Source organism: Platalea leucorodia, assembly GCF_965183815.1.
Source record: "Platalea leucorodia genome assembly, chromosome: 4".
Classification (NCBI taxonomy): Eukaryota; Metazoa; Chordata; class Aves; order Pelecaniformes; family Threskiornithidae; genus Platalea; species Platalea leucorodia.
In genome coordinates, this window is record NC_138826.1 from 31,369,243 (window position 1) to 31,391,140 (window position 21,898).

At 41.0% G+C, this 21,898-nt stretch overlaps 2 protein-coding genes across 2 annotated transcripts in view; one reads left to right on the plus strand and one right to left on the minus strand.

Annotated features, from left to right (window-relative positions):
* GPRIN2 (G protein regulated inducer of neurite outgrowth 2) overlaps positions 1-5,694 on the minus strand; it is a gene marked incomplete at its 3' end in the record, with an annotated part of 29,562 nt that extends 23,868 nt beyond the window's left edge. Inside the window, exon 1 of the mRNA XM_082308860.1 lies at positions 5,632-5,694. Within this exon, the coding sequence (XP_082164986.1) occupies positions 5,632-5,677 (46 nt within the window). The 5' untranslated portion in view covers positions 5,678-5,694. The remainder of the gene's footprint in view (positions 1-5,631) is intronic.
* Positions 5,695-10,694: 5,000 nt separating this feature from the next.
* LOC309588953 (synaptotagmin-15-like) lies at positions 10,695-20,427 on the plus strand (the record flags this gene model as incomplete). The annotated part of the gene is made up of 8 exons (XM_082308768.1): positions 10,695-10,716; positions 11,994-12,192; positions 12,887-13,029; positions 13,486-13,781; positions 14,608-14,778; positions 15,300-15,420; positions 18,080-18,259; positions 20,291-20,427. The coding sequence occupies 8 exons, from the start codon at positions 10,695-10,697 to the stop codon at positions 20,425-20,427; spliced, it is 1,269 nt and encodes a 422-aa protein (XP_082164894.1).
* Between the last annotated feature and the right edge of the window lie 1,471 nt (positions 20,428-21,898).

Below are 21,898 nucleotides of genomic sequence, written 5' to 3' on the forward strand. Positions count from 1 at the left end.
CCAAGTATCGGAGTCTTTTCTAGGTCTTAGCTGGTGCCCAGGGCTGAGTGCTATGAACCAAGCCTGCTGTAGAGACAGATAGCTTGACTTAATGGGAATCAAGCATCTAAATAAAGACTTGAACTTTGATGCCTCAATTCCCAGATGTAAAAATGAGGAAATGGTATCAGCAAGATGCTGGGGAAAGCACCAAGGATAACACTGTGCCAGAGGAAAGTACTGCAGCCTGGGAGCATGATTTCTGACCCTGCTGCACTTTGAAGAAGCATAGCTCTGCAGCTCCAAGAAAGACTTTGTTTTCCTATGTGACCTGGAATATTCTCAAACAATTTAGGCCACAGTCATCGTGTAGTTGTCTGTTGGTCCCATGGCCTGTGGATTGACTCCAGCCCACTCAACACTCCTGATCCAGCCTACCTTTCCCTGGACAATATTCTTGGGCAGCATACCCATCCCCATTTCTGCCCCACACAGCAGAAGCCTTCCTATACTGGTCTCTCTGACTTCTCTCAGATGAGCTGAGGGGCTCGTCCAGGATATGCTGGGGAGAGTATGATGGAAGGAAGAGAGATGGAGGACAGAGGCTTCAGGAAAGTTGGGGGAATTTGAAGAGGATTTGGATCTAGTCCCTGTGGCTGTCAGACCACCCTCATAAGAGGCATGACGCTTGGTTAAATGAAACAGAGATAAAGTTTTTATGCAACCAATATACCAGGGTGACATTCCAAATTAAACACAAGCTGAGAGCAACAGCACTGTATATTAAATAAGGCTCGCACAAATAAGACCTATAAAGTAGCACAGATTTCAGGCAGCCCCACAGCAAGGGAATAATGCTATTTCAAGTGTGTCCAGTGCCAGAGGCAGTCCAGCGAGATGAATTGTAAGCCCCAGGCTAGCTCTGCCTGCAATAATCTGCAGGCTTGACTCTGTGACAGATTGAAATGCAGTAACAGTGTTTATGCAACTAAATCTTGTTCTAATCTATTAGTTTATGTAACCTTTGCTCGTGGACGTACTAACTCATAGGTCTCGGGAATCTAAAGAAAATCTCCTTTTTTTAACTCTCTCCCATCCTTCAACCCCTGGTTGCCAAATAAACAACTAGGTTGTCAGAGACCTCATTCATTGTCTTCGAGGAAAAATTATGCTGCTAGGAAAAAAAAAAAAAAAAGGTATCAACTAAAGTCCTAAAAACCAGTGTAATTCTCCATACATACAACCAAAGTTATATAATAAGCTGGCTAATGGTAGGCAGGTGTCCTTCAGGTCAGCATTTCCAGCCACAGAATGTACCATTTGAGCCCCAGGCTGGGAAAGAGACAGAAATGGTTTACTTAGCTCCTAGGGAAAAAAAATATTGCTTTCTAGCATTCAAACATTAACTTTCTGAGTAAAGCAAGGCAACAATATCTGTGGGAACGATACTGATTCCTCTTAGCTTGAAAGATTTACTCTCATCCTTCTCATATTCCTTGCATTTCCTAGAACATTTTCACATATATTTTAAGTGAGGAGATAACAGGAACAGCATGCAGCTTTCTTGCTGCAGCAGTCATAGTAATCACTAGAACTACATGCAGCATGCCCACATCAGCTTATTTTGGTCCTTCCTGGCTAGGCTCTACCTAGATTTGTGAAAGGATTTGGGTTAAGATGAACCCTTTTTGGTTTTTTGCGGTTGTGGGGGTGGGGTTTTTTTGTTGTTGTTTTTTGTTGGGTTTTTTTTTTCCTGCCGATTGAATAGTTCACATAGCTGCTGCGATGCTGCCCATGTGACACTTGGTGTCTACACTATACCTGATTTAATTTCTAACCCTTTGTGTGTTGAGGATTCATGCGCAGGCCAAAACTGATCAATATCACTTGGAATTAAATGTATTTGGAGCCAAATCCCATTGTATTAGGTGTATTTAGGAGAGGTCCTTATGTATTTTTGACGCATACTAGACACTATCAGTACTAAACAAATATTCTGTAAATGGATCAGGTATTCCTTATTGTATGTCACAAAAGCAGTATAACAACAGGCACAGTGCCTTTTTCTGCTAAGTCCCTTTACATAGTAGGATGGTCTCCTAGCAGATTCTGTGATCGCATTGAACCATTTATTCCGGCAGAGTCAGAAGCTGGGGCCAGGTAACGTCAGTCACGTTTCAGCTCTGCCCTGTGCGGCGGTTTGCAAAGGAAAGCCAGCAGTGGGAGCCCAGGGATGGTGCCCGCCCTGCAGTCTCCAGGCCGCTGTGCAAAGAGAAAAGGATCACTTATGCAGATAAAATAAGGACTTCATTATATGAGAAGTTTATTCTTTTTTCCTTGCATTCAGGATTTAAAAAATTTTTTTCTTACATCCTTGACCCTGAAGACCTCACTACAGTCTTGCCCAGGCTTTTGGGCACCACTGTTTGCTTTGGTTTTGGTGGTTTGTTTTGTTTGTTTGTTTGTTTGTTTTAAAAAACACAAATATGTATGGGATGACATCTGTAAATCTGTTGTTGCTATACACGGAGCAGTTTTAGGTGCATGTGCCTGCAGAAACAGCCCTAAGTTAAAGCAAACAGATCTTCAGCTTTCAGCATCTCATTCCAGTTGTATCTGCTCCCAAAAACAAACATCAAATTCTGCTCTCAGTTAAAAGTTTTCATGCCATAAGACTGTACCAATTAGGGCTATATTACATGTGGTATGATTGCTATGCCATGTACATGACTTTGTGCTTTCCTGCACTTCACCCAAATCTCAAGATGCATTCCTCTCTACAGATTCATCTGCCTGCTCAGCAATCCCTCCACATTTGTCTTAGAGTACTCATACCTTACTTACATTATGTCTGGGCTAAATCCATTATCTGTTCCAGAGGGAGTGAGAGTTAGGAAATACTGTCTAAAATAAAAACTAGTCTTGCCTTAGAGCAACATTTGTTGTTCATCGCTACAGCTGCGTGAACAGTTTATTTTGCATGTGTACATAAGTAATCTTGCAAGGTCTTGTCAAAGTTACGAGGTTTAGTTTACTATTACCAAGGCTAGGTGGTATATAAAACCAGAAAAAAAACAAAGCCAGATATTGCCCCCAAAAATCTTTACAGCCATGCAAGCCAGAGCTTTGCAAGTAATTTTCTCTGCAAAAATCTCTACAGGCCTTGTGCACATCATCTGTGAACTTGGAGCTTATTAATAAAAGTAATTTTAAAGGAACATTTTGTACCCTTTTTTTCTTAAAACAGCAACAGCTGCTAACTTTCTTAATGCAATTTACACTAGCAAAATAACCCTACAGCCATGAGAACATGTTCCAGTAAAAGCAGACTTGGTATTTCTGAAATTCCTATTGTAAAACACAGGAAGGAAAAGTTAATTGAAAGGAATAAAAATTCACGTTTTCTGCATTTTGTTTCATAGAGCAAAAAAAAAAGTCACCCTTAAGAGAACTTTTTGGTTTGCTCTATTGACTCCCACCAAAGCCCAGCTTTGGCCAGGAGGTGGTGCTATAGCCTGCAGAAATTTTATTATTAGGCAACAGCAACAGTTAAAGCATACTAGACGCAAAAGGAAAAGGTAAAAAAAAAAAAAAAAAAAAGACAAACATTCTGAGTTCTGTAGAAGTGCTGATATGCAGACTTTATCTATGTATACTTTCATATCAGCAGGCATACCATAACACTGCTGAAAAGATTTGTAAGAAGGCCCTAAAGAGAAAGCAAATGCATTGTGTGTTCATGTCTGTCAGGGACTTCAAATACCTAGCAAAAGATGAGTATCAAAGCATGGAAAAAGTCTGCCTTGCACAGCACGCTCTCTGCAGGCTGTAGCAGTTTTTCATGTGCCCAATACTCTGTTGACCAGTTCTGTGCCAGGAGGAGACTGATGAGACAGATACACTCAGGGGGAAGGTTTGCACGGGTCCAGAAAGCATTCTGCCCACGTCTCCCTGAACAATATCAAGGTTAGCTGCAGTGTCAGGGGTTTTATTGGGCTAAGAGGAAATACCAAAGGAGGAATCCAAACCCCTTAAATGAGGTTAATGCTATCCCCCCCCCCCCCCGCCTTTTCTTCTTTTGCTGTGTTTCTCCATAGGCCCCTCTAAAGGCACCAAACACGGCAGCTTTTGAAGATTTTTTTTCCTGTTGTCCATGTTGGCCCTGTCTCTATCCTAATTTCATACCTGTAATTTCACTGGGAGAGCTGTTCTGGATTGTAGCCTGAGACACTCAGAGTTAGAGTGCTTAAAGGCTACTCCGGTCAGCAGCAAAGCAGAAAGAAAACAATTCTGGCAGACTCATTCCCTTCTGGATGCACTTACTCTCCCATTCCCATCTTTTCTTTTGAAAGAAAACTAACAAATGACTCCCAGCATGAATCCAAAGGATATTTTAGGACAGAGTAGATCTTTCTTTCACATTTTCTTTTCTGAAACAATCAATTATCCGCAGCCGGCTAAAGCTAAGAACTAGATGTTAGTCCAAGGCCAACAGTAGATTGTGGGAGAAATTCTTATCTCAGTTACACAAGTGTGAATCTGGAGGAACTCCAGTTATTAAACAATCTATAAAATAAGGATAACAATAACTATTATTTCAAAGAGCTTTTGTGATGGTTAACTACCAGTAATTAACGCTGGTGCAGAAATTGGGAGCCTGGGAATGAAAGGCACTATAGAAATTCTAAGTACTCATTATTTCTGCCATTCACAATGATACTTCTCGATGTTATCTATTTGTTGTAGTTAGGGTGCCCACCAGTGCTCCTTGCAGAGCCTAATCTCTTATGTCCCTGACTGATTCACCAGCCTCAATAAAACTAGTCACATTTTAATTGAAAAAAAAAAAAAAAAAAGTAGTCGTCTTCTTTCTAGGCGCCATGCTAGCTGAAGGTACCACCGATGTGAAAGTCAAAATTCACAAAACACAAGGAAGTGGGTGCAAACGCAGAATAACTTGAATACGTTTCCCTTAAAATACCTGGATTTAAAGATCGTTCTAGGGCTGCCAAATGGGATTAAAAAAAAAAACAAAACAAAACAAAAAAAAAAAAAAAACAAAAGATAAAATTTAAAAAAATCCTTTCCTTTAAAGGGATCTGTTGTAACTTTAAGATTATTAATAAATTACAGTAGGGATTAGACTTTAGAAGGAAAGTGTCAACTGAATTATGCTAGAATTACTTAGCATTAAAAGGATCTACCGATGCTTCTGATTCTACAGCCGAATCTTCTATAAGTACTTCTCTATCCTCTGTCATGGCGTGTTCCTACAAACAGCATTAAGTAATTACATGCAGTCAACTTGGTTGTAAACAGAATGGTATAAAAGGTGCCAAGCAAATATTTCAAAAAGATATCCAATTTCAAAAAATACATACATTTCAATTTCACCCACTCTAGTGGAAATTATAAGAATATCATATGATAAATGACGCAAACATGTTACTTAAGTTGGTGTCTCACGAGCAATGTGATAACACTGTTTTTAAATTAACACATTTTAGAAAACTGTTTTGTGACAGAATATTCTGTAGCTTGAGTGTTCTGACTTTTTAAATCAATTTCTTAGAGACGATAATCCATTTCCAACTTCTCTTTCTATTTTTCAGAGGGTTTAAGAGCAACATTACAGCAGATTTTCAGGCTTACCTTTTCTACACATCTCTTCCAGTGACGACGTCTGCCTTTTCAGCATCAGTTTCACCTTTGCCAAAGCAAGAAGAACGCCCCTGCCTGCGCAGCTGTAAAAATGGTATCATCATTTCAGCATTCAAAACAAGACTAACTAACTACCACCAAAGCAAGGAAATTGCCTATAAGGAAAGTAGTGTCAGACGTACACAATAAAAACTACAGTATTTGTTATCTCCCCAGATGATGAGCTATGCAATTTCATGAGAATGTATATTTTCAAAGACATTATAGGAATGTGCCACCGGAGTTAGAAAAACAGAATACAAAGAAAAACATACTTAGGAAATATGTATTACTATTTGGGGGCCTGACTCCTTACTTTTGCTGCTAATACTACAAAAATCATTAAAAAAAAGTAGGCAGAATGCAGCATCCTTTCCCTGTATTCTAAACCAGGATATCTTGGTGATTATCCTGAAGTATAGTAAATACAATTTTGTAGTTACAAATGGAATTTTTACATGGGCTTTTAAAGGCCAAGGTTTTACTGTAGGAAGCAAGACCTGGATACACACACTGAAAAAGGTATATGTTATGTTACAAAAAACGCACCAGAAACTTACAATGTTTATAGTACAACATCTAGGTTCACAAAACATTAAACTCTCAGCTTGCTCTCAGCTGTTCCAGAGATAAACTTTCTCTGAGAAAACAAAACTATTTTTCAAATCCAGCAGGTGAGAAACACAACTGAATAAATATTCACAGCATCAGCTGAGAAGCAGAGAGTGTGAATCAATCCTGGTCAAGGCTGGAATGTGCAGAATACATATTTGTTAAGGCAACACTATATACTTGAAACGAACGGACCTGTTAAAATGCCCAAACTTAGGCAGGCAGTCTATTAGGACATTTCCAGAATTCTCTCTGATACAATAGTGAAGTTACAGTATGTCAACGAGGGCAGATCAGCATTATCTTATATTTGAACTTAGAGCTGGGCTTTTAAAACAATAAAGGAAATCATACCAGCTTCTGGCTGGAAGCAATCAGGACCATAATCAGACACACGGCGGACGCAGAGAAACATCCTTCATCTCTTGCTCCTGGGCTCTGCTATACTACATGCTGGAAGCAGACACATTCAGACCTGCAGCAAGCAGTATTTATATGTTTAGTTTATACTAATTAATTTTAGTTCCTTCAAGTGTGGTAATGTATAGGATGAAACAGGGAACCTGTAAAGAATTAGGGCTAGGAAGGAGGTCAGTAATCAGAGACAAAGAAGGGTGTAATTGTGTTCCTCACGTCCTGTATTTATTTTGATTTCCAACTGGTGCTAGAACTCAGCACAGGAAGACTAGAGAACAGCAAGTCTGCGGTACAGCACAGAATCAAAATTAAAGCTCCCTGCTTAGCAACTTGGCCATTAATTCCTTCCACAGGAACCTGGAGAGGGCGAGATCTGCTCCTCCAAGCGCACCCCATCCCATCCACCGACTCATTGAAACAAGAGCTGAATCAGCAGATGGCTATTGCTTCCCAGACGTTCACGCTTCACAGCCCTGCACACAAGCAGCACAGCTTGCATGGCAGACAGTGCATCTGGCCCGGATCACTTGAACTGTCCTGTAGCATTCTGCAAAGCAGTCAGATGTTTAAAGCAACTTTATTACTCCTCACAGAGATGTAAAAGTGAGCCCAAGTGAGAACACTGTAATACAAAGCAGACAGTTGTTGGTCTTGCCACACAACTCAAAACTTTCAGTTGTCTCAAACTTGCTTATAGAGATTATCCTGACAAGTGCAAAACGGCTGAGCAAAAAGTCTATACTTCAATATTACTACTAATTCAGCGTAGAAATAAGAATAGCAAAAGCATTGACTATGCAATATTTACTTAACAGCTATGGTAAAAGAGCAAAACTGAAATACATGGAGCTTTCTCTTTTTAGAGTACAGATGATCTATATACTTTCTTACTTATGGAGGACTCAAAAATTAATAGAAAAGGCTTAACCACACTACATCTACAGCAGGACATATTTAAATGCAATTAAAAGAACTCTAAGATTCCACAGAAACAGATGCTATTTCATTAGAATCCTATGGGTTTAATTCCTATGCATTTCTTCAGCTTTTAGATTAAATGGCACTATGCAAATGCACGCAACAGTTGTGAACAGAACAAGCACGTATAATACAAAGTTGTTAAATTTAAGGTATAGATTCTTGTCATACTGGCTGAGAAAGAAGCAAGCACTAGCAGGCAAGAAGCAGCGAAGGCAAATAATTTTGTTTCTGAACTATGCATGAGTAATTTTGTTAGTTAAGATCTGTTTGGTTGTATTTATTACACACACAAGAGATTAAAGATCATTACATTTATAAATACAAATAGGAAAAGCTGTAATTGCAGTTGTCTAAGTAGACTTTCCGTGTTCCTTTGTGCTTATGCATTTTGTTAGAAGTTTGAAACGAGTGCATGCTCATTTCTAGCCCACCCGAATTTTCAGAATTAAGATACTAATATCAAAGTCTTTTTCAGAGCGTAATTGTAGTTTTCAAAGTTATCCCACGTAGCCAGTGCCGCACAGGTTTGGGGGGGGTGGGGGGGGGTGGTGGTGTGGTGTGACAGAAGCTTTATCTAGCACAAGGGCTACTTCTCTGCGTATTTCCACACCTCCCTCCCCATCACGCCCGCTGAAGGGCTGCTGAAACCCGGTGGTGGCCGGCTGTCCGTCCGTCCGTCCGTCCCTCCCTCCCTCCCAGCCCCCGGGGCTGCCAGCGCCGGCTGGCCGGGCACAGGTTGCCGCGGCGAGGCTGCACCTTCTTCGCAACGCGCCCCTTCCCTTTCGGCTGCTCGGAACCGCAGACGGGTCTCCCTCGGCCCGGGCTTCCCGCCTCCCCCGGGCGGCACCGGGCCGGGGCGGGGCGCCCCGGGCGCCGCCGGCCCTCAGGCAGCGGGGCGGGGAGCGGGGGGCGGGCAGAGGCCGCCGGCAGCGCCGGGCCCGGCGCGGGGAGCGGGCGATCGAGGCGGGCCCGGGAGGGGATGGGACGGGGGCGAGCACCCATGCCCGGTAAGTGCCGGTGGGGCGCGGGGCGGCCCCGCTGCGGCTCCGCCGGGGCCGGGCGCGGGCAGGAGGGAGGGGAGGGCTCGGCTTTAGCCCTTGGGGAAAGTTTGGGTTTGAGAAATCGGCTCGCACCTGCCTCCGAAGGTGAAGGGCTGCAATGCGAACCCATCCGCCCTGCCTCCGGGGCCGGCCGAGGAAACACCAGCCCCGCCACCGCTGCGGGTCCGGGGCAGCTGCCGCCGGCGTGCCCTGCCCGGAGCGCTTCGCCGCAGCGCACAGCCGGGCTCCCAGGCAGACGCGGCGAGGGCCAGGAGTTTAGTCCCCCACCCCAAATAATTTGGTTTATACGGTACATATGCCTATACTGTAAGCGTTAATAAATCTGAGTATTTATATAGGGATTAAAGCTTTTGATGGAGAATTGGCTGGTCGTAACTCCAAAAGGCTTACTGCAATGTTTAAGAAAAGCTTATTAAAAGCGTATCGTCAGACACTAAGCAACAAGGGATCCAATCCCAAAGGAGACAGGTGATGACCACCAACATTTCTCTGTGCTAGGATAAACTTGGTACCTTTTAACAGTGGACAGTCCCCCAGCACAAGCTGCTTGGAGATGAAGTGGTCCAACAGGTCTCTTCATCTCCAGTTGCCACGATCCTGTACTGCAGCAGAATACAATACATCAATTTCTCATGATGACGGGTAGCTATTGAAAGAGATACGTATTTTCTCCCTGCACACAATGGATTCAACTTATTTCAATGGTTGATTTTGTGACTAGTGCTACATTGTGCCCTAAGCTACTGGTTCTGTTGCTGATCTAATCAGATAAGATGGACTAAAAGTGAGCCAAATTCTCCTTACCCTCCTTAAATCATAGGTAGCTTTACTGAAATGGGTAAAACTTTAGCTTATGTCTACCACTGTGTAAAAATAAAACGGCAAAATTTGAGCCAATGGCAGCGGGCGGGTCATGGACACTTAACATCATCCTGCAGTGAACAAATTCAGTACATTAAACTCATGAATGAAGAGACTGGAAACTCCTTCTCTTACTTCAAAATCAGTGCACAGCTGATATACTATATATTGCATTACAGCGCACCTCAGCTTGCTGTCCTTAAAGGTAAATGGTGACAAACTGGTTACGAGGGAACACAGGACTGCTGCTGAGAGCATTAAAGACTTGGGAATGGAGAGGACGAGTTACACAGACAGAGCCCTGTTGAGCTTGCTTGAAATGTTAACCTTTAAGATACCTATATCAGACGGTAAAACCACCAGCCATAGAAACATTTGTGTTGTTGGTAGTACACCTGTATGAAGCAAACCATTAATTTCTATTACATTCATGGGCATTAAACTAAACTATTTTTTCTGCGTCAGGCTTTCTAAGCTGTAATAAAACGGTAATCTGACTGAAGACATACTCGAGCATGCCCTACAAAACTAAGAGGAACACACACAGAGGATTTCCATGCTCAGGACTGCATTTGTTACACATTTCCTCATACTGTGCATTTTTATGAAAGAAAACTAAGTTACCAGTGTAGCACAACCAGACTTGTCTCTATTAATATTAACCCATACCATATAAGTACTTGTTTCCTCTTCCTCAGAATAAGTCTTGTACTAATACTATTGTACTAATAGCCTGGCTAAACGCTGAAACGTATTCAGCCCACCTACCGGCTGCAAGGACAGCAAAGTCCCTGTTGCTGTGGTATAGCCAGGAGCAGGGTGGTTGCTCCATGGTGCTGGCAGACATGAGTGGTTATACGACTCATGGGGAAGCAGCCAGCTAATTCCTGCAGAGAACTAAAGCAACACACTGGGAGGGGAGCTGCAAAAATAAGTTGGCTCCTATAACTGTACCAAAGGCAGGAAAATGAGATAGGATCAGATAAAGGCCTTTGAGGCACTATGGCCAGGTTAATTTTACAGCATGAAGTATTTACATAAGTGTTCAGTAGCTGAAGGACATTTCATATCACTTATTGCAACATGGCAACAGTGAAAAAGATCGGTAATACATGTATTTGCAACTCACTTCCTATACTCTTTATAGGTCTAATCAAGAAACTGTATCAAATTAGTGTTGAATTCTTATTCAAAACTACTGCTAGTGTTGACTGATTGTTTTCTACTTGTATTGTCTTTATTTGCTCGTACGATCATATAGAGGTGGCTAACTGCAATGTATCTACCGAGCACAGACAGATAAGGAAAAAGGAGTAAAGCATGATCACAGTTATCTCTACCTAAAAGCAGAGAAGAAGAAAAAAGTCGGTACCAGTTGTGAGAGAACGCTGGGTCACTTTGTTGCTTCAGTTCCAGGGGGGAGCCTGAGAACTGGCAGCACACAGGTACTTGGCTGATCCCGAGCTGCCTCCCATGGCTGCAGAGTGGAAGATAATTCTGCAGTTTGGGCTCCTTTGCAGACAGAGGATATTCTGGTAGGATCAATTCTCAGTTGAGACCTAGTCAAGTCTCGATGCTCCAGTACGAGCTTAGTGGTAGGCCAAGGCAGGCTGGGTATAAGGTACAGCAAACGTGAAGAAGCAATCAACTGAGCCCATTATCAATTGCCTACCCTTGGTCTAGTGAGAAATTCTCACAACAGAATTCCTCTTATTCACATTAAAGACATTTATTAAGTTTTCATTTTTATTAGTGTGAAAAAACCAAAACCTAAATTATACCAGATTTGGTTTTATCTGAAGTAATCAAGATTCAGGAAACAGTGTTTAATGGATACTTAAGTTTGAATTTACAGATCAGGAAACACATGCATCCTTAGAAAGAAAACAACCCAGAGCTTTGCTTTGTTCCTTGAGCCAGGATCTAGTCTCAATTCAACATAGATGAATAATTGGAAGAACAAACCAAACCAAAATAATGGTACCTTTTGTATTAGGTGCTCATGGGTTTTCTTTTTCTTCTGTAATGAAAGCTCTTGCACTTCTGCCACGCTAAGGTAAATGCTTATGTGAATGTAAAACAAGAGCCCAAACAACTCCTTGAGTTTGGGTTTTTTTGTTTCCTCTCTATAGTCTCTTACCTTGCAGTCATTGCCAGCATATCTGAACACTTTCTAATTTCTCACTGCCAATGTCATACATCTTCAGGTGTTGCATCATGCTATAACCAAAGACAAAAACGTGCACGTGAGTGGAATGTTTCATTTAAAAATCATTTTAGAATGTAAATAAATTTGTCAGCTTTAATATTCCTGTCTACCTTCAAAACATACATAAACTTTGATCCTCCTATGATGCTTCATGTGCTTCTGTGCTTGAACAGAACAAGCAGTTGCTGTTGCTGGAGGTATAATAGGAGGGATCCTTTTATTTGTTCTCATTGGAATAACTGCATACCTGCTCTGGAAGAAATTTTGCCGCCTCCTTTCGTATGAAAAGCTGACCAGTCCTGTCAAAACAACAAATGCAAATGCCATGTTTCAGGATCAGTCAACTTCTGAAATTCAACTAAAAAGCACGAGGTACATATTTTTGTTTTGTTTTTAAAGCATACACTATTGTTAATTTATTTCAGCTTGTCAAATCTCAAATGAGGGGGTGATCTAAGCATAGGTATGTACAGAAATAAATGAGACCCCTAAATTATATGAAAACATCAGTCATGTTCTGTTTTGTTCCTTTAGGAAAATAATACTTTCTGTAACTATGAATGCAATGATTATTTCTGTTTTATGTAAAAGAGATAATACATTCAAGTGCAGTTGGTGCATGGATAGCTTTATCTGTTACCTAGACAAATTCAGCCTCAGTCATTCCTGGTGGTCTCATATTGAAGCATCTGAGAACCAAACAATAGGACTGCAGTTCAGAAAGGAGAGTGTCTTAGAAAGTTAGTTACTGCAGGGCTTTGGGGCTCTAAAACAAGCAGCTGCAGTTAATTCTCCCTTTCCTTTGAAAGATCAGTTCTAAAGAAGAAAGGGAAAAAGTGAGGGATCTGTCTGAGGAATTAAGATCTGATGTCCCTTGCTGGACCTTTAGCCATTATATGAATAAAATAAATTGAAAACAAGGGGTATTTATGTTTTCTACCTACGCATCTCTGTAGAATTTTTACAAAGAATTTTTACAGAGAAGAACAGTAAACTTACTAGTGTTACCAAGTTTGGTTTCCATATTTAAACCAGAAGAGTCGGTAGCTGTTGTTGTCTTGAGCAGATCCAGAAGCGTTCCGTTCATCATTCCACCGACACTGCATGGGCGAGACTGGACTAACCTGACGAATGAGGAACAGGTTCAGGAAGACGGTGACCCCTACATGATTCCTCAGTCTGGGCCACGCTCATCATTTCATTCTTTGGGTATGGCATTGCAAAAATGGGACCCTTTTTAAGGGTACCTTTATTATTATAAAGCATTTTTATTGGGGGTATACCAGACATAGTGTTACCAGTACGAGCCCTAAACACTATATGTGTACGTACGTACGTACGTACACACACACACACATATGCAAATTGGGCCAGGACATATCTGATTGTTGTCCCCAGAAACAGCAGAGTGACCAGTTGCAGGCTGCAACAACAAATACCCAAAACTATCAAGGTACAGTCACAGGAATAAGAGAAAGAAAAGTGGTACAGCCTACAACTACTCCCCTAAATTTGAGGGAAAAGGAATTAAAATACCAAGTTTATGCAAAAATGGATTGTTAATAAAAAGATTAATGTGATTTCCCTAACACAGCAGTGGTTATAAAAATGCTTGCTACAGTCTTGAGACTAATCTGAGGGTGCTTGTTTTTTTATTTCATGAAGCTGGAGCTTATGTTGTAGGGACCATTAACCCAGAGCTGTACAAGTTTCCTGAAGACAAAAGCGAGATGGATTTTCCTGAAGGCAACATTGGCCGCCTCTGGTTCTCCATAGAATATGAGCAGGAGTCAGAAAGGCTCCTCGTCTCCTTGATCAAAGTCAGAAAGCTGCAGGCTCCTGCTGATTCCTGTAGTCCGTTTGTGAAAATCTACTTGCTGCCTGATGAAAGAAGCTACTTGCAGTCCAAAACAAAACACAAAACCCTTAACCCGCAGTTTGATGAAAACTTCGTTTTTCAGGTACTTTTCCTTTTATGAAGCAGATTTTTGTTTGCAAATATTGTCTTGTCAAACTACAGTACATGTTTTGTGAAAAGTAATTTTCTACAAACTTCTACCAAGATACAAGTCATTTCCATTTGAGATAGGATTTATTACTGGGGTTTCTGGAGATCCTGGGCTACTTAAGTCTGTGGCTCCAGAACTGATGTTATCTGTGGTCTGCATCAAAGTTGAGGATTCTAGAACTTGCCCTGGGAATGGTGAAAACTCCAGTCTGAACTATGGCTGAGCTGTTCAGCCCAGCAGCTCTAGAAGTCCAGAAGCAGCCTATATGGAACTACTGCTTTCAGAGCTTTTAGTTTCTTTGCTGTGAGAGTAGGCTAGAAACTAGAACTTGTGAGATATCTGGTATGCTATTTGTGTAGTGCTGTAAAGCTAGGAGCTTGGCTCCCTATGCCAAGGGGCTTTGAGCAGGTGTCACAAGACAAAAGCTTTAAAACCAAAAAAGGTCGTGTTTCAGACAACTGAAAAATGAATGTTTACAGATTTCTAAACATTTGTGTCTGGAAGTGAATGCATCACATAACACTAGATCTATACGAGTTGAAAAACCGCCAGCTAACTTCACATTTTTCAAATCAACTCATTCTGGTTTAGCTTGGATCTTTAGACTCCTGCATAGCTAAAACTTGAGGCAAATTAAGAAAGTGGATTTCAAATAATCAAAGGAAATCTCCACCTACCTTTAAAACACTTTGAAAAAGTCTTCCTTTGAAGTCATGCTAGAGTAGAAGAGTCTCTCATGTTTTATAATTATTAATATATTCTTCCTTTTCCCGTACAGGTTTCCAGTAAAATGTTGCTCCAAAGGACTCTGAAGTTTTTGGTTTATCATGTTGATAAACAGAAGAAGCATCATCTCCTAGGCCAAGTTATCTTCCCACTGAAAAATGAAACATTAACTGATGACAACAAACTAGTCATATGGAGAGATCTGGAGAAAGAAAACTTGGAGGTATGTGATACAGGCTGCTTGGCATTGTGGAACTTCCATCATCTTACAAGTACTGGAGGGAGACAGCTGAAGTAGAAGTATGTTGTACCAAATACATCAAATGCAAAAGTATTTGATAAACATCTGGAATCAAAATTCCCATCTTACCAATCTGCAGATCCATAGCTGTTGTACAGGTATTATCCAACTGCTCAGAAACAGTCACACGAGTTAGGAGACAGTTACCTAAGAAAGCACCTTGTGTTGTTTGCTTCTGTTTTGAATTAGTAAGAGCAGAAAAAAGCAGAAGAGGCAAGGAAATAGGCATCACCTGGAAGAGACAGGAATTCAAAGGTTCAGGAAGGCTGATTAATTGGTTCTATCAAATGTCACAACAGCATAAGTAAAGCCATTACAATTCACTCACATGCCTTGCTGTGGCAAAAACCGCTAGTATGAAGGAGAACTTTTTTCTCCCCATTTGTCTTCATGAAGAGGGAGTTTTTCAGATATATTTGACAAGTGTTCTTCTGCTTCCAAAGCCTCCTTCAGACTATGGTGATATCCAGTTCTCCCTCAGCTACAATGACTACCTGGGCCGTCTCACTGTGGTGGTTCTGAGGGCAAGAGGATTAAAGCTCCAGGAGGAGAGCCATGCTGTCAGTAAGTGTGATTTCCTCTCTGCTATCAGCTCCAGAATTCCTGTTTTAATTTGCTCCTTCCTCATCTGTCCACCGAGGCTTGTACTGAGTGACTCTGAAAAGAACAAATAAACATCTGGGTGATTTAATATGAGTAGAAACAAGCCATACTTTGTTACTGGCATAATTAGATTTTGATAGCTCAGTTCTGCTATGTTTTGGTTTTTGTTTCATAAGTGACTTGTCTTCTCATCAATAGCCATTTTTTTCTCCTGCTTTAATACAGTGAGCAACGTCCCTTTGCTGCACTCCAATCCAGAGAAGGTGGCATTTCAGGGGATATTGACATGAACAGAATTGCCTCAAGGCAAAAGCCCAGAGGTAATGGCTGCAGGACAACCGCTTACGCTGAACAGTTGTCCTGGGAAGAACCAAACTGGGAAAAGATTCCCATTTTAGGACAGCCTGGTCATTGTTCAAAGAACCATGGCATGGAGTCACAACTTTTCTCCCTTACCGCAGTGGGGGTTTTCCTGGTACATCATGCTCATGTGTCCTTTGCCTCAGAGATGTTGAGTGTAGAGATTAACTCAAAATGCTGTTTAAAATCTAAACACTCAAAGCAAAAATCGATGGAAGAACCAAACTTGTATGAATCTGTAGTGATTTTTTTGAAGGGCTTTGAAACTGAACAATATAAACGCAAAATACACCCAGCAGTTAAAAAGAAGAGAGGTTTAGTTCTCTATATACACACATCAGCTATGAAGTTTTTTTGAGGTTTCTTTGAGTGGGCTGTTACCAGGAGGTTTAACTTTAGAAACAATGCCCTCTAAATGAGTAAATCTGCATTCATAATGTTAGAGAGAAATTTGCTCTGTTTAGGGTAAAACTCATGGATGAAGAAATGCACAGTAAAATGATAAGAGTATAGAGGTTTCCAACAAGCAGAATCATACCTCGTGCACTTGTTGAAAGAGAAATATATTACAGAATGTATTAGTTTTAATAAACAAATAATTAAGATACAGATGGCCAGAAAAATATGACCAGTTCATGGCAGATGAACTAAGTAGCATCATGAACTACGAGCAAATGTTCTAATTTTGCATCATCTCAATAACTTTACAAGAGAGGGAGAACACACTTCTTAATACATCATGTTTCTGCCTGCAGGTTGTTGTGAAGAAGTTCTGTAGCACAAAGAACCAGAACTCTATGTGTCTCTTTCTACAAATCTAGCATTAATCTGCCATGTTATTTTAGCGCTGGTATACTTCAGGTTATCGTAATAAGCAAGAGTCATGGGTACAATCTGGAAGGAAGAGCTGCCAGAAGGCAATTCTCCAGAATAAACTACTAAGGAAAAAAAAGGAAAATTAAATAAATTGGGTGTTATTTCCTTTGATAATGCCCTTCAAGTATGATTTAGGGTCCATAGATTCTCTGGTAAATCCTGAAGAAACTGGAATGAAAAGTTTTCTATATTAACAGGGATTAGTGCAACACTAATCTTTGATGGAAAATATGCAGTATAGTACAGCAAGGAGGCATTTATTTTTAGATTCAAATTACTCAATTAAATGTATTAAGAAGTAATAAGTAATGAAAAGTCAGACTTTGTGCAAGCAGTTTACATAGTAACTTTTTCCATATATAGCACTCAGGCAGCAGCTCTGCCGTAAAAAAAAAAGTCTGTTCTGATAATCCTGCACCCTCTGAAACAGTAATGAGAGCCAACTGCATCTGTGGAAATAACAAGGAGACGTTAGGAGTCCATCAATGCTGTCTCAGCCCTGGCATTTCTAATAATTTTTGCTATACAGATGAACCTTAATGAAGTGAATTGCAGGGAGCAATAAACGCAGCAGCAGTATGGAATCTATTACTGCTTCACTGGAAAGAACAAATCTTTAGCCATCAATTAAGATGAAATTTCTACACACTTGTCACTAAATTTTGTAGAGGGGTAGGGAAGAAGGGAAAATTTCAGACTGCTTTGGATCTCATTGTCAAAGATCTAGTGAATAAGACCACAATGCAATACAGGTCCCCTTCAGGAAGCAAAGCAGAATTTTGTTGTTCTCATTCGCACACTCACACACAGTTTTTGTGATATTTTTTAGAAGAAAAAGCAGAGATCACTGATCTTTTCCTCAATTTTTCTACAGAATCCCTTACCACAGGGCTAGAAGTCGTTAGTAAAACCTTTTGTTTAAGGATTCTTCTTTGACTAGGAGAATCCTTTCCCCAAAACATATCCAATCCAAGTGCAGGCTGCAGCTCTATGACATGGCTCCTCCCTCACGGCCTCCCTTGTGTTAGATCAAACAATCATGTGATCAAATATATGAAATTAACTACTGACCCAACAAACTAAGCCTTCATAAAAGTCTCTGTCGGATGAAGGGAAGGTACAAGAATATAAGATCAAGGATGCATGGTAAGAATATGACTGCTCCTTTTAACAGCTCTTAAATTGGAAAGTACACTGCAAAACTGCTCCCTAAGTACTTTGGGTACTCCCTGCTTAATATTATGTATTGCCATGCTGCCATATTTTGGGAATCAGTCATGATCTAATTTTATACGTAATATTGACTCCTGAAGGCAAGAAATTCCTTAAGCCTTCTCCCAACTGCCTCTGATGTATTTTCTTCTTGAATGTCTTTTTCTTCAAGGTGTGTATGTCAAAGTCTCACTAATGAACCATAATAAATTAATCAAAAGTAAAAAGACAGCAGCTGTTCTGGGATCTCCCAATCCAGTGTATAATGAAACCTTCAGTTTCAAGGCAGATCAGACAGAGCTGGATACAACAAGCCTGAGTCTATCTGTGCTCCAGAGCATCAAGGGAGAACGTAAGCTATATAAAGTATTACAGTTAAGATGTCATAAATCTCTTACATATTGCAGAGACATTTAAAGCTGGGAGGAACTAATTCCTTTTCAGCAATAATCATAAAACATATATAAAAGGTTTGGGGTATTTCACAGGCTGTTTCATTAAAAAGCAGAACAACTTATTTGCAGTAAGTATAAGTCTCTCTTTCAGAGGCTAAAGATAAATTAAATAGAAGACATGAATAAAATAACTGTAGGCTAGTCACTGTCAGTACAAGGTGTTGTAATTTTGTTTCATTCTGGTATCCTAAGAAAACAAGCTTATGCAATTATGTTCTGTGAACACTTGTGTGTGTAATCCCCAACCTCCAAGATTTTGAAGCCATTCACTGTTCCTAACCAAATTTGGAAGAGGAATAGGAATTTTAATTATCACAGCAGTTCAAGCAGTGAGAAAGAAGAGAGAGATTACAAACATCCCCATTCCCTGGCAGAAAACCTGATGCTTGAGGCCACCTCTTACTACTTGTCAGAGAATCCATTAAGGAGTTCTGCTTAGAGAAGCAAATCAGAATTCAATAGAATCATAGAATCGTTAAGGTTGGAAAAGACCCTTAAGATTATCGAGTCCAACCGTTAACCTAGCACTGCCAAGTCCACTACTATACCATGTCCTCGAGCACCACGTCTGTCCTTCTTTTAAATACCTCCAGGGATGGAGACTCAACCACTTCCCTGGGCAGCCTGTTCCAATGCCTGACTACCCTTTTGGTGAGGAAGTTTTTCCTAATATCCAACCTAAACTTCCCCTGGCACAGCTTGAGGCCGTTTCCTCTCGTCCTATCGCTTGTTACCTGGCAGAAGAGACCAACCCCCACCTCACTACAACCTCCTTTCAGGTAGTTGTAGAGAGCAATAAGGTCGCCCCTCAGCCTTCACTTCTCCAAACTAAACCACCCCAGCTCCCTCAGCCGCTCCTCATAAGACTTGTGCTCTAGACCCTTCACCAGTTTTGTTGCCCTCCTCTGGACATGCTCCAGCACTGCAGTGTCCTTCTTGTAGCGAGGGGCCCAAAACTGAACACAGTACTCGAGGTGCGGCCTCACCAGTGCCCAGTACAGGGGCACTATCACCTCCCTGGTCCTGCTGGCCACACTATTCCTGATACAAGCCAGGATGCCATTGGCCCTCTTGGCCACCTGGGCACACTGCTGGCTCATGTTCAGGCAGCTTTCGACCAATACCCCCAGGTCCTTTTCTGCCAGGCAGCTCTCCAGCCACTCCTCCCCCAGCCTATAGCGTTGCATGGGGTTGTTGTGACCGAAGTGCAGGACTCAGCACTGAGCCTTGTTGAACCTCATACAGTTGGCCCCGGCCCAACGATCCAGCCTGTCCAGGTCACTCTGCAGGGCCTTCCTACCCTCCTGCAGATCAACACTTCCACCCAACTTGGTGGACTTCCACTGCCTTTCATCATTTTCACTTGCGGACAGCCACACGTTTGACAAACATTCTGAAATTCATGTGAGGCAGGCTCAAACTACTTTCCCCATCCACAGCTGAAAAGTTCAGGCATGAAGAAACAATCTGCTCATTGGCAGACAGCGGTCAGTGGCAACCCATGTATTGCGGCTCCCAGCTGTCTCAGTAACTAAATCTATTCTTTCCCAAGCTAGAGCATCATATGAATCCTACTAAAGTTGCTGATGCCCAAAACTAGGGCACACATCCACAGTACACTTGAGGTAGAGGGGCTGGGCAGATACAGATCTGTGTGCCTTAAACTGGTTCTAGCTCAGAGTGCAGGCAGTAGGGTAGGCCTGAATTGACTAAATACCCACTTTCTGCAGTACCTTTTAATGCTGAATCTTAGCACATAGAAACAATGGAACTTGAAATCTAGAGTAAATTCTTTGATGAAAATTTTGGTTTAGAAATAACTTTCAGAACATGCATTAGAGAAATACAAGTTCATATTCTAATTTAGGTAAGGATTTCAGAGAAGCGCTTACAGGTGTTAATCACTAACTGCTTTCTCTTTTTCCCAGAAACACATCTGCTGGGACGTGTAGTAGTCGGGCCTTTCATGTACACCCGCGGCAAAGAACTAGAACACTGGAATGAAATGATCAGCAAGCCCAAGGAGTTGGTTAAACGATGGCATGCTCTCTGCCACAGCACGTAAACAGCATGGATTAAAAAAAAAACCAAAAAACAAAAAACAAAAACCAACCTTAAAATGGAAAAGCTCTCACTATCTTTCATAATCTAATGATAAAGGGTACAAAATCTTTGACCATTTTACGCTCCTAAGTAGACAAGAATAAAATAAGTAAATTCTTTCCTTGCCCAAACACAAAGAGAAAACTTGGTCCCTGCTAGGCTGGAATGCTATCTTTCCTCTCTTCAAAATATATTTCCAATGTAATTAATATGCAACAGAGTAAACAAAACAGGAAGACAAACATGATCTTCCAGTGTTAGTTATTTTGACTAGTAAATTCCAATTCTTGGTCCTGAGTTCTGGGCACAAACGATCATCCATCATGTGGACAGAACCCAAAATGACCTAAGAATTTTCAGTGATGTCCACTGCAATGCATCACCACAGACAGAGTAGCTTCACCAAAAGGGCTGGAAGCCCAGTAAGCATGCCAAAAGATACAAAGCCCAAAAGATTTTGGCTGACTACTAAATTTACAATTTATGTAAAATAGCATTATATTTAAAACTTCCTTTGAATATGAATGGTGGAAAGCACTGAGTGTTTATTGATCAGAAACCTAGAAGCACCTGTTCACATCCCTTGGCACAGTGCATTTCTTGCAGTAATTCAGTTAGGTGTTTTCAGCTGACCCCAACGTACAACACTATGTTAACACTAAGGAAGAAGTATAAAAGAAGTCCTGAAGTCACAAATGGTTGGAGGCTCGCGGGAGCACTCTGAGAAAGTAATACAAGGGACCTGTCCTGTCCTTACATATTTCTCCCTAAACATATCTCTGCTGGAGACAGAGCGTTGATTACAAGAACCTTGGGTTTGACATAGTATGACCATTCTTACACTGAAAATCCACTTAGCTTAAGCCCTCAGGACATATGCCTGTTTTAGTGGTAGAGTTTTCTTCATTAAGTAAATTACTGCTCTGTAAAATAATTCAGAGCAATTATTTTTAATCAAAATAAAATAAATAGGACATTCTTCTCTTCTTGATTGTTCACTGGGGACCTGAACTCTGTACCTTTCACACCATGCAGTCATAAACCAGACACACACACTATTGCACCAAAACATTTTGTCCAATTATGTTCCAAGAGGACCATAATCTCTGCAGCTGAAATAAAGCCAACTTCCTTCCAAACAGGATACAATATTAATTAATTCAATATATTAGAAAAATGAGGCTTCTCTGGGGAAATGAGGACACTTTCCATTTTGATAATAGTTATTATCTAAAGGAAATATTATGAATGAGAATATATCTGAGAGGAATTGTAAAGTAACAGACTCCACTTCACCTGATCCCCCACTTGAAGTGTTATATGGTACCCTCAGTCTGCCTTGCTAACTACACCACTGGGTATAAGACGAGCCTAGACTCATTACATTTAATTGAATTTTACAAAATGTTCAACCCTCATTATATCTGTTAAAT